Source organism: Mustelus asterias, unplaced genomic scaffold (genome assembly GCF_964213995.1).
Source record: "Mustelus asterias unplaced genomic scaffold, sMusAst1.hap1.1 HAP1_SCAFFOLD_1700, whole genome shotgun sequence".
NCBI classification, from domain to species: domain Eukaryota; kingdom Metazoa; phylum Chordata; class Chondrichthyes; order Carcharhiniformes; family Triakidae; genus Mustelus; species Mustelus asterias.
In genome coordinates, this window is record NW_027591645.1 from 22,205 (window position 1) to 38,592 (window position 16,388).

General features: G+C 49.6%; 1 protein-coding gene across 1 annotated transcript in view; it reads right to left on the reverse strand.

Moving 5' to 3' along the window:
* LOC144488602 (dynactin subunit 1-like) overlaps positions 1-16,388 on the reverse strand; it is a gene marked incomplete at both ends in the record, with an annotated part of 63,202 nt that overhangs the window by 22,185 nt on the left and 24,629 nt on the right. Inside the window, 3 exons of the mRNA XM_078206663.1 lie at positions 12,449-12,610; positions 12,868-13,017; positions 13,521-13,583. Of these exons, the coding sequence (XP_078062789.1) occupies positions 12,449-12,610; positions 12,868-13,017; positions 13,521-13,583 (375 nt within the window). The remainder of the gene's footprint in view (positions 1-12,448; positions 12,611-12,867; positions 13,018-13,520; positions 13,584-16,388) is intronic.

Genomic DNA, 16,388 nt, shown 5'->3' on the forward strand with positions numbered 1-16,388 from the left:
CACACTATAGGTCGCCTTCACGGCTCTATCCACTTGAGTGGCAACCTTTAGAGATCTGTGGATATGAACCCCAAGATCTCTCTGTTCCTCCACATTCCTCAGAACCCTGCCGTTGACCCTGTAATCCACATTCAAATTTGTCCTACCAAAATGAATCACCTCGCATTTATCAGGGTTAAACTCCATCTGCCATTTTTCAGCCCAGCTTTGCATCCTATCTATGTCTCTTTGCAGCCTACAACAGCCCTCCACCTCATTCACTACTCCACCAATCTTGGTGTCATCAGCAAATTTACTGATCCACCCTTCAGACCCCTCCTCTAAGTCATTAATAAAAATCACAAATAGCAGAGGACCAAGCACTGATCCCTGTGGTACACTGCTGGTAACTGGTCTCCAGTCTGAAAAACTACAGCACAAACAGGCCCTTTGGCCCACAAGTTGCGCCGAACACATCCCTACCTTTTAGACCTACCTATAACCCTCCATCCTATCACGCTCCATGTACTCATCCAGGAGTCTCTTAAAAGACCCTATTGAGTTCGCCTCCACCACCACTGACGGCAGCCGATTCCACTCGCCCACCACCCTCTGTGTGAAAGGTAGTTAAGAAGGCATACGGCATGCTTGCCTTCATCGGCCGGGGTATTGAGTTTAAAAATTGGCAAGTCATGTTGCAGCTTTATAGAACCTTAGTTAGGCCACACTTGGAATATAGTGTTCAATTCTGGTCGCCACACTACCAGAAAGATGTGGAGGCTTTGGAGGGGGTACAGAAAAGATTTACCAGGATGTTGCCTGGAATGGAGGGCATTAGCTATGAGAAGTTGGAGAAACCTGGTTTGTTCTCACTGGAGCGACGGAGGTTGAGGAGGCGACCTGATAGAAGTCTACAAGATTATGAGAGGCATGGACAGAGTGGATAGTCAGAAGCTTTTTCCCAGGGTGGAAGAGTCAATTTCTAGGGGGCACAGGTTTAAGGTGCGAGGGGCAAGGTTTAAAGGAGATGTACGAGGCAGATTTTTTACACAGAGGGTGGTGGGTGCCTGGAACTCGCTGCCGGGGGAGGTGGTGGAAGCGGATACGGTAGTGACTTTTAAGGGGCGTCTGGACAAATACATGAATAGATGGGAATAGAGGGATATGGTCCCCGGAAGGGTCAGGGGCTTTAGTTCAGTCGGGCAGCATGGTCGGTGCAGGCTTGGAGGGGCCGAAGGGCCTGTTCCTGTGCTGTAATTTTCTTTTTTTTTCGAATTCAATATCCTGATCCCCGTTTCCCCCATATCTCTTGATCCCTTTAGCCCCAAGAGCTATATCCAATTTCTTCCTGAAATCATACAATCGTATCACACAGGAGAGGCCCTTCAGCCCGTCGAGTTTGCACCAACATGTGAGAAACACCTGACCTCCCACCTCATTCCATCTGCCAGCACTTGGCCCATAGCCTTGATATGTCAGGTGCAAACCAGGTACTTATTAAAGGATGTGCGGCATCCCGCCTCCACCACCCTCCCAGCCAGCGCATTCCAGACCCTCACCACCCTCTGGGTAAAAAATATTTCCCCTAAACCTCCTGCCCCTTACTTATAACCCCTCGTGACTGACCCTTCAACTCAGGGGAACAGCTGCTCCTCATCCACTCTGTCTACGTCTCTCATAATCTTGAACACCTCAATCAGGTCACCCCCTCAGTCTTCTCTGTTCCAGAGAAAACAACACAACCTATCCAACCTCTCTTCATAACTGAAATGCTCCATCCCAGGCAGCATCCTGGTGAATCTCCTCTGCACCCCCTCCAGTGCGATCACGTCCTTCCGATAATGTGGCGACCAGAACTGCACACAGTGCTCCAGCTGTGACCTCACCAAAGTTCTAAACAACTCCATCATGACCTTCCTGCTTTTGTAATCTATACCCTGATTTATAAAGGCGAGTGTGCCATATGCCTTTTTCACCACCCTATTAACCTGCCTTTCCACCTTCAGAGATCTATGGATAAACACGCCAAGGTCCCTCTGTTCCACAGAACTTCCCAGTGTCAGACCTTCCACAGTATGCTTCCTTGTCAAATTACTCCTTCCAAAGTGAATCACCTCACACTTTTCAGGGTTAAATTCCATCTGCCACTTATCCACCCATTTGACCATCTCGTCGATATCTTCCTGTAGCCCAAGACTGTAGCCTCACTGTTACCCACCCGGCCAATCTTTGTGTCATCCACAAACTGACTGATCCGACCTCACTCCCATAGAGTCATCTGTGTCATTTATATAAATCACAAAACGTTTTGGCCTGAACTACTTTCTGTGGGAGTGAATTCCACACATTCACCACCCTCTGGGTGAAGAAATTTCTCCTCACCTCAGCTCTAAAAGGTTTACCCCTTATCCTCAAACTATGACCCCTAGAAAGAATGGAAACATTCTTTCTGAATCTACCCTGTCTAACCCTGTTAGAATTTTATAAGTTTCTGTGAGATCCCCTCTCACTCTTCTAAACTCCAGTGAATATAATCCTAACCAACTTAGTCTCTCCTCATGTGACAGACCTGCCATCCCAGGTATCAGCCTGGTAAACCTTAGCTGTGCTCCCTCTATAGCAAGGACATCCTTCCTCAGATAATGACACCAAAACTGCCCACAATACCCCAGGTGTGGCCTCACCAACACCCTGTACAATTGCAGCAAAACATCCCGATCCCGATACTCAAATCCTCTCGCGATGAAGGCCAACATACCATTTCCCTTCTTCACTGCCTGCTGTACCTGCACGCTTACTTTCAGCGACTGATGGACAAGGACTCCAAGGTCTCACTGAGTATCCACTTCTCTCAATTTACATGAGGGGGCGGCGGATAAGTAGGAGGGTCACAGGGAAGGCTGGGTCAGAGGGAGAATTGAAGTTTTTTTGATTTATCATCATGTATTAACATGGTGAAAAGTATTGTTTCTTGTGTGCTACACAGACAATGCATACCATTCATAGAGTACACAGCGGAGAAGGAAAAGAGGGAAAGGGTGCTGGGGAAAACATTGGAGTCAATTATTAAGGAGTCAATTCTATAAACTGAGCATTTGGAAAGTGGTGACAGGATCGGTCCGAGTCAGCATGGATTCCCTCAAAGGGGAATCGTGCTTGATAAATCTTCTGACCAGTAGAGTGGACAGGGGTGAACCAGTGGATGTTGTGTATCTGGACTTTCAAATGGCTTTTGACAAGGTCCCACACAAGAGATTAGTGAGCAAAATTAAAGCTCATTATATTGGGGGTAATGTATTGATGTGGATAGAGAACTGGTTGGCAGACAGGAAGCAGAGAGTGAGAATGAACGGGTCCTTTTCAGAGTGGCAGGCAGTGACTCGTGGGATACCGCAGGGTTCAGTGCTGGGACCCCAGCTATTCACAATATACATTAATGATTTGGATGAAGGAATTGAATGCAATGTCTCCAGATTTGCAGACGACAGTAAGCTGGGGTGACAGCGTGTGCTGTGGGAAGATGCTAGGAGGTTGCAGGGTGACTTGGACAGGCTGGCTGAGTGGGCAAATACTTAGCAAATGCAATATAATGTGGATCAATGTGAGATTATCCACTTTGGTGGCCAAAAATAGGAAGGAAGATTATTATCTGAATGGTGGCAGTTCAGGAAAAGGGGAAGTGCAATGTGACCTGGGTGTCAAAAGTTCATAAGATACAGGAACAGAATGAGGCCATTCAGCCCATCAAGTCCACTCTGTCACTTGATCATAGCTGATATGCTTCTCAAAGAACAAAGAAAATTACAGCACAGGAACAGGCCCTTCGGCCCCTCCAAGCCTGCACCGACCATGCTGCCCGACTGAACTAAAACCCCCTCCCCTTCTGGGGACCATATCCCTTTATTCCCATCCTATTCATGTATTTGTGATATATATAAATGATTTGGAAGAAGGTGTAACTGGTGTAATCAGCAAGTTTGCGGATGACATGAAGATGGCTGGAATTGCGGATAGCGAAGAGCATTGTCGGGCAACACAGCAGGATATAGATAGGCTGGAAAATTGGACGGAGAGGTGGCAGATGGAGTTTAATCCGGATAAATGCGAAGTGATGCATTTTGGAAGAAATAATGTAGGGAGGAGTTATACAATAAATGGCAGAGTCATCAGGAGTATAGAAACACAGAGGGACCTAGGTGTGCAAGTCCACAAATCCTTGAAGGTGGCAACACAGGTGGAGAAGGTGGTGAAGAAGGCATATGGTATGCTTGCCTTTATAGGACGGGGTATAGAGTATAAAAGCTGGAGTCTGATGATGCAGCTGTATAGAACGCTGGTTAGGCCACATTTGGAGTACTGCGTCCAGTTCTGGTCGCCGCACTACCAGAAGGACGTGGAGGCATTGGAGAGAGTGCAGAGAAGGTTTACCAGGATGTTGCCTGGTATGGAGGGTCTTAGCTATGAGGAGAGATTGGGTAGACTGGGGTTGTTCTCCTTGGAAAGACGGAGAATGAGGGGAGATCTAATAGAGGTATACAAGATTATGAAGGGTATAGATAGGGTGAACAGTGGGAAGCTTTTTCCCAGGTCGGAGGTGACGATCACGAGGGGTCACGGGCTCAAGCTGAGAGGGGCGAAGTATAACTCAGACATCAGAGGGACGTTTTTTACACAGAGGGTGGTGGGGGCCTGGAATGCGCTGCCAAGTAGGGTGGTGGAGGCAGGCACGCTGACATCGTTTAAGACTTACCTGGATAGTCACATGAGCAGCCTGGGAATGGAGGGATACAAACGATTGGTCTAGTTGGACCAAGGAGCGGCACAGGCTTGGAGGGCCGAAGGGCCTGTTTCCTGTGCTGTACTGTTCTTTGTTCTTTGTCAAGATGCCCCTTAAAAGTCACTACTGTATCCGCTTCCACTACCTCCCCCGGCAACGAGTTCCAGGCACCCACGACTCTGTGTAAAAAATCTGCCTCATACATCTCCTTTAAACCTTGCCCCTCACACCTTAAACCTGTGCCCCGTAGTAATTGACTCTTCCACCCTAGGAAAAAGCTTCTGTCTATCCACTCTGTCCATGCCCCTCATAATCTTGTAGACTTCTATCAGGTCGCCCCTCAACCTCCGTCGTTCCAGTGAGAACAAACCAAGTTTCTCCAACCTCTCCTCATAGCTAATGCCCTCCATACCAGGCAACATCCTGGTACATCTTTTCTGTACCCTCTCCAAAGCCTCCACATCCTTCTGGTAGTGTGGCGACCAGAATTGAACACTATATTCCAAGTGCGGCCTCACTAAGGTTCTATAAAGCTGCAATATGACTTGCCAGTTTTTAAACTCAGTGCCCCGGCTGATGAAGGCAAGCATGCCGTATGCCTTCTTCACTACCTTCTCCACCTGCATTGCCACTTTCAGTGACCTGTGTACCTGTACACCCAGATCCCTCTGCCTATCAATACTCTGAACGGTTCTGCCATTTACTGTATATTTCCTATCTATTTCTCGGAGACTTTTTCCCAGGGCTGAAATGTCTGCTACAGAGGACACAGGTTTAAGGTGCTGGGGAGTAGGTACAGAGGAGATGTCAGGGGTAAGTTTTTCACTCAGAGGGTGGTGGGTGAGTGGAATCAGCTGCCGTCAGTGGTGGTGGAGGCAAACTCGATAGGGTCTTTTAAGAGACTTCTGGATGAGTACATGGGACTTAATAGGATTGAGGGTTATAGGTAAGCCTATATATAAGCCTAGGTAGGTAGGGACATGACCGGCGCAACTTGTGGGCCGAAGGGCCTGTTTGTGCTGTATTTTTTCTATGTTCTATATCCTGCTGTATCCTCTGATGGTCCTCATCGCTATCCGCAAATCCACCAACCTTTGTGTTGTCCGCAAACTTACTAATCAATCCTCATCCCCATTTTCCTGCCTTCTCCCCATAACCCTTCAACCCATTACCAATTAAAAATCTGTCTAACTCCTCCTTAAATTTACTCACTGTCCCAGCATCCACCGCACTTTGGGGCAGCGAATTCCACAGATTCACAACCCTTTGGGAGAAGTAGTTTCTCCTCAACTCTGTTTTAAATTTGCTGCCCCTTATCCTAAGACTATGACCTCTCGTCCTAGAATGCCCACAAGAAAGTAACGTTTATTTATCAGTGACAAGTAAGGCTTACATTAACAGTGCAATGAAGTTACTGTGAAATTCCCCTAGTCACCACCTTCCGGTGCCTGTTCGGGTCAATGCACCCGAACCAGCACGTCTTTCAGACTGTGGGAAGAAACCGGGGCACCCGGAGGAAACCCACGCAGACACGAGGAGAATGTGCAAACTCCACACAGACAGTGACCTCAGCCGGGAATCGAACCCAGGTCCCTGGCGCTGTGAGGCAGCAGTGCTAACCACTGTGCCAGCGTGAGAGGAAGCTTCCACTCCATGTCTACTTTATCCAAACCTTTTATCATCTTGAATACCTCAATTTGATCTCATAGAACATAGAACAGTACAGCACAGAACAGGCCCTTCGGCCCACGATGTTGTGCCGAGCTTTATCTGAAACCAAGATCAAGCTATCCCACTCCCTATCATCCTGGTGTGCTCCATGTGCCTATCCAATAACCGCTTAAATGTTCCTAAAGTGTCTGACTCCACTATCACTGCAGGCAGTCCATTCCACACCCCAACCACTCTCTGCGTAAAGAACCTACCTCTGATATCCTTCCTGTATCTCCCACCACGAACCCTATAGTTATGCCCCCTTGTAATAGCTCCATCTCCCCTCATTTTTCTAAATTCCAGAGAGTATGGGCCTAAACTGTTCAATCTCTCTTCATACGAAAAACTCCTCATAGAAACATAGAAAAACTACAGCACAAACAGGCCCTTCAGCCCCACAAGTTGTGCCGAACACATCCTTACCTTCTAGACCTACCTATAACCCTCCATCCTATTAAGCTCCATGCACTCATCCAGGAGTCTCTTAAAAGACCCTATTGAGTTTGCCTCCACCACCACTGACAGCAGCCGATTCCACTCGCCCACCACCCTGTGTGTGAAAAACTTACCCCTAAAATCTCCCCTGTACCTACCCCCCAGCACCCTAAACCTGTGTCCTCTCGTAGCAGACATTTCCACCCTGGGAAAAAGCCTCTGAGAGTCCACCCGATCTATGCCTCTCAACATCTTATACACCTTTATTAGGTCTCCTCTCATCCTTCGTCTCTCCAAGGAGAAAAGAGCGAGCTCCCTCAACCTATCCTCATAAGGCATGCCACTCAATCCAGGCAACATCCTTGTAAATGTCCTCTGCACCCTTTCAATCTTTTCCACATCCTTCCTATAGTGAGGCGACCAGAACTGAGCACAGTACTCCAAGTGGGGTCTGACGAGGGTCTTATATAGCTGCATCATTATCCCCGGACTCCTAAACTCAATCCCTCGATTGATAAAGGCCAGCACACCATACGTCTTCTTAACCACCTCCTCCACCTGCGGGGCCGATTTCAGAGTCCTATGGACCCGGACCCCAAGGTCCTTCTGATCCTCTACAGCACTAAGAGTCTTTCCCTTAATATTGTACTCCTTCATCCCATTTGACCTGCCAAAATGGACCACTACGTTTTTATCTGGGTTGAAGTCCATCTGCCACTTCTCCGCCCAGTCTTGCATCCTATCTATGTCCCTCTGTAACTTCTGACATCCCTCCAGACCATCCACAACCCCACCAACCTTCGTGTCGTCGGCAAACTTACCAACCCATCCCTCTGCTTCCTCATCCAGGTCATTTATGAAAATGACAAACAGCAAGGGCCCCAGAACAGATCCCTGGGGCACACCACTGGTGACCGACCTCCATTTAGAAAAAGACCCATCTGTACACACTCTCTGCCTCCTTTGGGCAAGCCAGTTCTGGAATCAATCTAGTGAACCTCCTCTGAACTGCCTCCAATGCCACTACATCTTTCCTCAAATACAGGGACCAAAACTGTGCACAATACTCCAGGTGCGGCCTCACCAAAGCCTTGTATAGTTGCAACAATACTTCCTTACCTTTATATTCTATTCCTTTAGCTATAAATGCCAACATCCCATTTGCTATTATCTGCTGTACCTGCATGCTAGTTTTCTGTGACTGATGAACAACGACACCCAGATCCCTCTGCACCGGGGCGCCCCGAAGTCTCTCCCCATTTAGATAATAAGCCGCCTTCCCATTTTTCCAACCAAAATGCATGACCTCACACTTATCCATGTTAAACTCCACCTGCCACATTTTGGCCCACTCTCCTAACCGATCTATATCCATTTGTAAAGTTCTTATTCCCTCATTGCAACTTACTGCCTCCACTATTTTTGTGTCATCTGCAAAATTGACGATAGAGCCTCTATCCCTGTGTCTAAGTCAGTAATATAGTTTATAAATAGCTGGGGCCCCAAGGACTGAACCCTGTGGAACCCCACGAGTTACTTCTTGCCATCCAGAAAAACAAACATTTATCCCAACTCTCTGTCTTCTGTCCGTCAACCAGTCACCCATCCAAGCTAATAAAGTCACGGTGGAACAGTCGCTGAAGGTTGGCAGGCAGGTACAGCAGGCGGTGAGGAAAGCTAATGGCATGCTGGCCTTCATAGCAAGAGGGTTTGAGTATCGGAGTAAGGATGTCTTGCTGCAGTTATACAGTGCCTCCTAGTCTGAGGAAGGACATTCTTACTATTGAGGGAATCCAGCGAAGGTTCACCAGACTGATTCCTGGAATGGCAGGACTGACATATGAAGAGAGACTGGATCGACTGGGCTTGTACTCACTGGAATTTAGAAGAATGAGAGGGGATCTCACAGAAACATATAAAATACTGATGGGATTGGACAGGCTGGATGCGGGAAGAATGTTCCTGATGTTGGGGAATGGCTGAACGAGAAGTCACAGTCTAAGAATAAGGGGTAAGCCATTCAGGACTGAGATGTGGAGGAACTTCTTCACTCAGAGAGTTGTGAACCTGTGGAATTCTCTCCCACAGAAAGCTGTTGGGGCCAGTTTGTTAGATATGTTCAAGAGGGAGCTGGACGTCGCCCTTGTGGCGAAAGGGATCAAGGGGTCTGGAGAGAAAGTGGGAGACTGACAGTACATGATCAGCCATGATCATATAGAATGGTGGAGCAGGCTCGGAGGGCTGAATGGTGGAGCAGGCTCGGAGGGCTGAATGGTGGAGCAGGCTCGGAGGGCTGAATGGTGGAGCAGGCTCGGAGGGCTGAATGGCCAACTCCTGCACTATTTTCTATGATTCTATAATGTTACAGTCATAGCTAGGGTGAAGAGAAAAATCAGTTTAACCCGAGGTAAGTCCATTCAAAAGTCTGATGACAGCAGGGAAGAAGCTGTTCTCGAGTTGGCTGCTACGTGACCTCAGACTTTTGTATCTTTTTCCTGACAGAAGAATCACAGAACGTACGGCACGGAGACAGGCCCTTCGGCCCAAACTGGGCCACGCCGACCAAAAAGCCCATCTAAGCTAACCCCATTTCCCTGCATTGGGCCCATATCCCTCTAAACCTTTCCTATCCATGTATCTGTCCCAATGCCTTTTAAATGTTGTCAATGTCGCTGCCTCAACCACTCCCTCCGGCAGCTCATTCCACACCCGCACCACCCTCTGTGTAAAAAAGTTGCTCCTCAGGTTCCCATTAATTCTTTCCCCTCTTAAACCTGTGCCCTCTCGTTCTCCATTCCCCAACCCTGGGAAAAGACTGACTGCATTCATCCTATCCCTGCCTCTCATGATCTTATACACCTCGATAAGATCACCCCTCAGTCTCCTACGCTCCAAAGAGAAAAGTCCTCGCCTGTCCAATCTCTCCCTATAACTCAGTCTCTTGTGTCCTGGCAACATCCTTGTAAATCTCTTTGCATTCTCTCCAGTTTAATAACATCTTTCCTATAGCAAGGTGACCAAAACTGAACACAATACTAAGGAGGAGGTGTTAGCCATTCTGGAAAGGGTAAAAATCGATAAGTCCCCTGGGCCGGATGGGATTTATCCCAGGATTCTCTGGGAGGCTAGAGAGGAGATTGCAGAGCCTTTGGCTTTGATATTTGTATCGCCATTGTCTACAGGAACAGTGCCAGAAGACTGGAGGATAGCAAATGTTGTCCCCTTGTTCAAGAAGGGGAGTAGGGACAACCCTGGTAATTATAGACCGGTGAGCCTTACTTCTGTTGTGGGCAAAGTATTGGAAAGGATTATAAGAGATAGGATTTATAATCACCGAGAAAGGAATAATTTGATTAGGGATAGTCAACACGGTTTTGTGAAGGGTAGGTCGTGCCTCACAAACCTTATTGAGTTCTTTGAGAAGGTGACCAAAGAGGTGGATGAGGGTAAAGCGGTTGATGTGGTGTATATGGATTTCAGCAAAGCCTTTGATAAGGTTCCCCATGGTAAGCTTTTGCAGGAAATACGGACACATGGGATTGAGAGTGATTTAGTGGTTTGGATCAGGAATTGGCGAGCTGTAAGAAAACAGAAGGTGGTGGTTGATGGGAAATATTCATCCTGGAGTTCAGTTACTAGTGGTGTACCGCAAGGATCTGTTTTGGGGCCACTGCTGTTTGTCATTTTTATTAATGACCTGGATGAGGGCGTGGAAGGATGGATTAGTAAATTTGCGGATGATACTAAAGTCGGTGGAGTTGTAGACAGTGCGGAGGGAAGTGGCAGGTTACAGACTGTGTTACAGGTTACAGGTTACAAACTGTGCCCTGTTTGAGAACAGAGACCACTCCATCTGACGAAGGAGCATTGCTCCGAAAGCTTATGGTATTTGCTACCAAATAAACCTGTTGGACTTTAATCTGGTGTTGTGAGACTTCTTACTGAGGTTACAGAGGGACATAGATAAGCTGCAGAGCTGGGCTGAGAGGTGGCAAATGGAGTTTAATGCGGAAAAGTGTGAGGTGATTCACTTTGGAAGGAGTAACAGGAATACAGTGTACTGGGCTAATGGTAAGATACTTGGCAGTGTGGATGAACAGAGGGATCTGGGTGTCCATGTGCATAGATCCCGGAAAGTTGGCACCCAGGTTGATAGAGTTGTTAAGAAGGCGTACGGTGTGTTAGCTTTTATTGGTAGAGGGATTGAGTTTCGGAGCCAGGAGGTCATGCTGCAACTGTACAAAACTCTGGTGCGGCCGCATTTGGAATATTGCGTACAGTTCTGGTCGCCGTATTATAGGAAAGATGTGGAAGTGTTGGAAAGGGTGCAGAGGAGATTTACCAGGATGTTGCCTGGTATGGTGGGAAAATCGTATGAGGAAAGGCTGAGGGGCTTGAGGTTGTTTTCGTTAGAGAGAAGAAGGTTAAGAGGTGACTTAATAGAGGCACACAAGATGATCAGAGGATTAGATAGGGTGGATAGTGAGAGCCTTTTTCCTCGGATGGTGCTGGCTAGCACGAGGGGGCATAGCTTTAAATTGAGGGGTGAGAGATATAGGACAGATGTTAGAGGTAGGTTCTTTACTCAGAGAGTAGTAAGGGCGTGGAATGCCCTGTCTGCAGCAGTCGTGGACTCGTCAACATTAAGAGCATTCAAATGGTTATTGGATAAACATATGGATGATATTGGAATAGTGTAGATTAGATGGGCTTTAGATTGGTTTCACTGGTCGGTGCAACATCGAGGGCCGAAGGGCCTGGACTGCGCTGTAATGTTCTATGTTCTAGGTGTGGCCTCACCAACGTCCTGTACAACTGCAACATAACTTCCCAACTTCTATACTCAATGCCCTGAGCGATGAAGACTAGCACGCTAAAAGCCTTCTTCGCTGCCCTCTCTACCTGTGACTCCACTTTTAGAGAACTGTGCACCTGAACTCTAAGGTCGTCCTGTTCCACGATACTCCCTGAGGTCCTACCATTTACCGAAGGTGGAAGAGAGAATGTCCGGGGTGCGTGGGGTCCTTAATTATACTGGCTGCTTTGTCGAGGCAGCAGGAAGTGTAGACAGAGCCAATGGATGGGAGGCTGGTTTGCCTGATGGATTGGGCTAGTTTCACGACCTCCTGTAGTTCCTTGCGGTCTTGGGCAGAGCAGGAGCCACACTCGGATGCATCGGGAAATACATCTGGATTTGGGTTGTGGGGCGTCTGAGGTTAGATTTAGGGGGAGATGACGGAATAGAGGTAACGTCATTGGATGGGAAGATTCACCGGAGAAACTGCATCCAGTTTTACCAAGACATCCACGCAATTTAAATTCAATTTCAAACAAGAATGAAAGTTGTTTTCAGTAACGGTGACTCCGAGACAGTGGAATTATTACTGCTCTGTGTTATATTTATTCCTATTGGCTCACTGGAGCTCTGCTGGGGGGAGAGAGAGAAACAGCCACACAGAGTTCACACACCATGAATAAAGCTCTGTTTATCTGCCTCCAGTATCACATCATCAATACACCAACAAATACCCTGAACACACTCACCTGTTCTGTCGCTTTGAACGCCATGTCTTCCAGTTTGTGAGGCAGCAGTCCTTCGTTCTCTGGGAGGGGGGTAATGACCTGGATACCTGCAGCTGCCATTTCCTGCAGCACAGCCACAACACGGGTCAGGTGCTTCCGGCAATCCAGCAGCGTGTCTGATACCTGCAGCAGACACGACATGTTAACCTGGACATCACACACAGCTCAGTGTTCCCAGTATCTTCAGATCCGAGTCCACCCGGGAATGTCCACCTGGGAACATTCTTTCCTCTGAACTATGCACCCATGCCACAACCCAAACTGTCCCAAGCAAACTAAGCATGGGTGTGTCTACTTTCTGGTGTGTGTCTAATATTAACAAGCCTGTGCTATTAACACATTACCATCACACTCCAAACAAAAGAGTAGAGGATATTTGCCTGGGAGCTGAAGGATAGCGCGGCTGGAATTCCAGGAGCATCCGTTCCAGGCATTCGTCTTCGAACCTTCTTACAGAACTGCCGGATATCGCTGCACGAGGTGCTGAGGTCCTTCAGAAGAATGGCGATGTCAGCAGCCTCGCTTCCAGCCTGGGGAGAGAAACAGTCCTGATCTGGAGATGCCGGTGTTGGACTGGGGTAAACACAGTAAGAAGTTTAACAACACCAGGTTAAAGTCCCAACAGGTTTATTTGGTAGCAAAAGCCACACAAGCTTTCGGAGCTCCAAGCCCCTTCTTCAGGTGAGTCAACCCAAACTGTCACCTGAAGAAGGGCCTTGGAGCTCCGAAAGCTTGTGTGGCTTTTGCTACCAAATAAACCTGTTGGACTTTAACCTGGTGTTGTTAAACTTCTTACTGAGAGAAACAGTGTCAGGGTCACACCAAAGAGGCTGCGGGGGGTGGGGGTGGGGCTGGGGGGGGGGGGCGGGGGGAGGGGGGGGGAGGGAGTGTCGGGGCGAGGGGGGGGGGGAGAGAGTCGGGGCGAGGGGGGGGGGGAATCGGGGCGAGGGGGGGGGGAGTCGGGGCGAGGTGGGGGGGGAGAGTCGGGGCGAGGTTGGGTTAGGGGACCGGTGCTGAGCAGACGGATACTCACCAGTAGAAGGGATCGCAGCCGTCCCACCTCCACTGCCATGCAGTCCAGGGCACTCTGTGTAAACTACAACAACAACACTGCTCAGTGAAGCCTCACAAAGCAGAGCAACTCTGCACACACATCCAACCCCATTCCCGATCCAACCCCATTCCCGATCAAATCCCGATTCAATCCCATTCCTGATCCAAAGCCATTCCAATCCAATCATATTCTCAACCCCTTTCCCAACTCACTCCCATTCGGGTTTTTCAAGGAAGTGACAAAGATGATTGATGAGGGTAGGGCAGTGGATGTTGTCTACATGGACTTCAGTAAGGCCTTTGACAAGGTCCCTCATGGCAGACTGGTGCAGAAGGTGAAGTCGCATGGGATCAGAGGTGAGCTGGCAAGGTGGATACAAAACTGGCCCGGTCCCCATCTGACGAAGGAGCTGTGCTCCGAAAGCTTATGGTATTTGCTACCAAATAAACCTGTTGGAGTTTAACCTGGTGTTGTGAGACTTCTTACTCGGTCAAAGAAGACAGAGGGTAGCAGTGGAAGGGTGTGTTTCTGAATGGAGAGCTGTGGCAAGTGGTGTTCCTCAGGGATCAGTGCTGGGACCTTTGCTGTTTGTAATATATATAAATGATTTGGAGGAAAATGTAACTGGTTTGATTAGTAAGTTTGCGGACGACACAAAGGTTGATGGATTTGCGGATAGCGATGAGGACCATCAGAGGATACAGCAGGATATAGATCAGTTGGAGACTTGGGCGGAGAGATGGCAGCGGGAGTTTAATCCGGACAAATGTGAGGTAATGCATTTTGGAAGGTCTAAGACAGATAGGAAATATACAGTAAATGGCAGAACCCTTGAGAGTATTGATAGGCAGAGGGATCTGGGTGTACAGGTACACAGGTCACTGAAAGTGGCAATGCAGGTGGAGAAGGTAGTCAAGAAGGCATACGGCATGCTTGCCTTCATCAGCCGGGGTATTGAGTTTAAAAATTGGCAAGTCATGTTGCAGGTTTATAGAACCTTAGTGAGGCCGCACTTGGAATATAGTGTCCAATTCTGGTCGCCACACTACCAGAAGGATGTGGAGGCTTTGGAGAGGGTCCAGAAAAGATTTACCAGGATGTTGCCTGGTATGGAGGGCATTCGCTATGAGGAGAGATTGGGGAGACTTGGTTTGTTCTCACTGGAGCGACGAAGGTTGAGGGGAGACCTGATAGAAGTCTACAAGATTATGAGAGGCATGGACAGAGTGGATAGTCAGAAGCTTTTTCCCAGGGTGGAAGAGTCAATTACTCAGGGGCTCAGGTTAAAGGTGCGAGGGGCAAGGTTTAAAGGAGATGTACGAGGCAGATTTTTTACACAGAGGGTGGTGGGTGCCTGGAACTCGTTGCCGGGGGAGGTAGTGGAAGCGGATACAATAGTGACTTTTAAGGGGCGTCTTGACAAATACATGAATAGGATGGGAATAGAGGGATATGGTCCCCGGAAGGGTGGGGGGTTTTAGTTCAGTCGGGCAGCATGGTCGGTGCAGGGTTGGAGGGGCCGAAGGGCCTGTTCCTGTGCTGTTAATTTTCTTTCTTCACCTTAAAAGGAGCCCCTTTTCGACCCGAGGAAAGAGAATCTGACTCCGCTCTGGCCACGCCCCTCAATCTGACTCCGCTCTGGCCACGCCCCTCAATCTGACTCCGCTCTGGCCACACCCCTCAATCTGACTCCTCTCTGGCCACGCCCCTCAATCTGACTCCGCTCTGGCCACGCCCCTCAATCTGACTCCGCTCTGGCCACGCCCCTCAATCTGACTCCGCTCTGGCCACGCCCCTCAATGTGACTCCTCTCTGGCCACGCCCCTCAATCTGACTCTCCGCTCTGGCCACGCCCCTCAATCTGACTCTCCGCTCTGGCCACGCCCCTCAATCTGACTCTCCGCTCTGGCCACGCCCCTCAATCTGACTCCGCTCTGGCCACGCCCCTCAATCTGACTCTCCGCTCTGGCCACGCCCCTCAATCTGACTCTCCGCTCTGGCCACGCCCCTCAATCTGACTCTCCGCTCTGGCCACGCCCCTCAATCTGACTCTCCGCTCTGGCCACGCCCCTCAATCTGACTCCGCTCTGGCCACGCCCCTCAATCTGACTCCGCTCTGGCCACGCCCCTCAATCTGACACTCCGCTCTGGCCACGCCCCTCAATCTGACACTCCGCTCTGGCCACGCCCCTCAATCTGACTCCGCTCTGGCCACGCCCCTCAATCTGACTCTCCGCTCTGGCCACGCCCCTCAATCTGACTCCGCTCTGGCCACGCCCCTCAATCTGACTCCGCTCTGGCCACGCCCCTCAATCTGACTCTCCGCTCTGGCCACGCCCCTCAATCTGACTCTCCGCTCTGGCCACGCCCCTCAATCTGACTCCGCTCTGGCCACGCCCCTCAATCTGACTCCGCTCTGGCCACGCCCCTCAATCTGACTCTCCGCTCTGGCCACGCCCCTCAATCTGACTCCGCTCTGGCCACGCCCCTCAATCTGACTCCGCTCTGGCCACGCCCCTCAATCTGACTCTCCGCTCTGGCCACGCCCCTCAATCTGACTCTCCGCTCTGGCCACGCCCCTCAATCTGACTCCGCTCTGGCCATGCCCCTCAATCTGACTCCGCTCTGGCCACGCCCCTCAATCTGACTCCGCTCTGGCCACGCCCCTCAATCTGACACTCCGCTCTGGCCACGCCCCTCAATCTGACACTCCGCTCTGGCCACGCCCCTCAATCTGACTCCGCTCTGGCCACGCCCCTCAATCTGACTCTCCGCTCTGGCCACGCCCCTCAATCTGACTCCTCTCTGGCCACGCCCCTCAATCTGACTCCGCTCTCGCCACGCCCC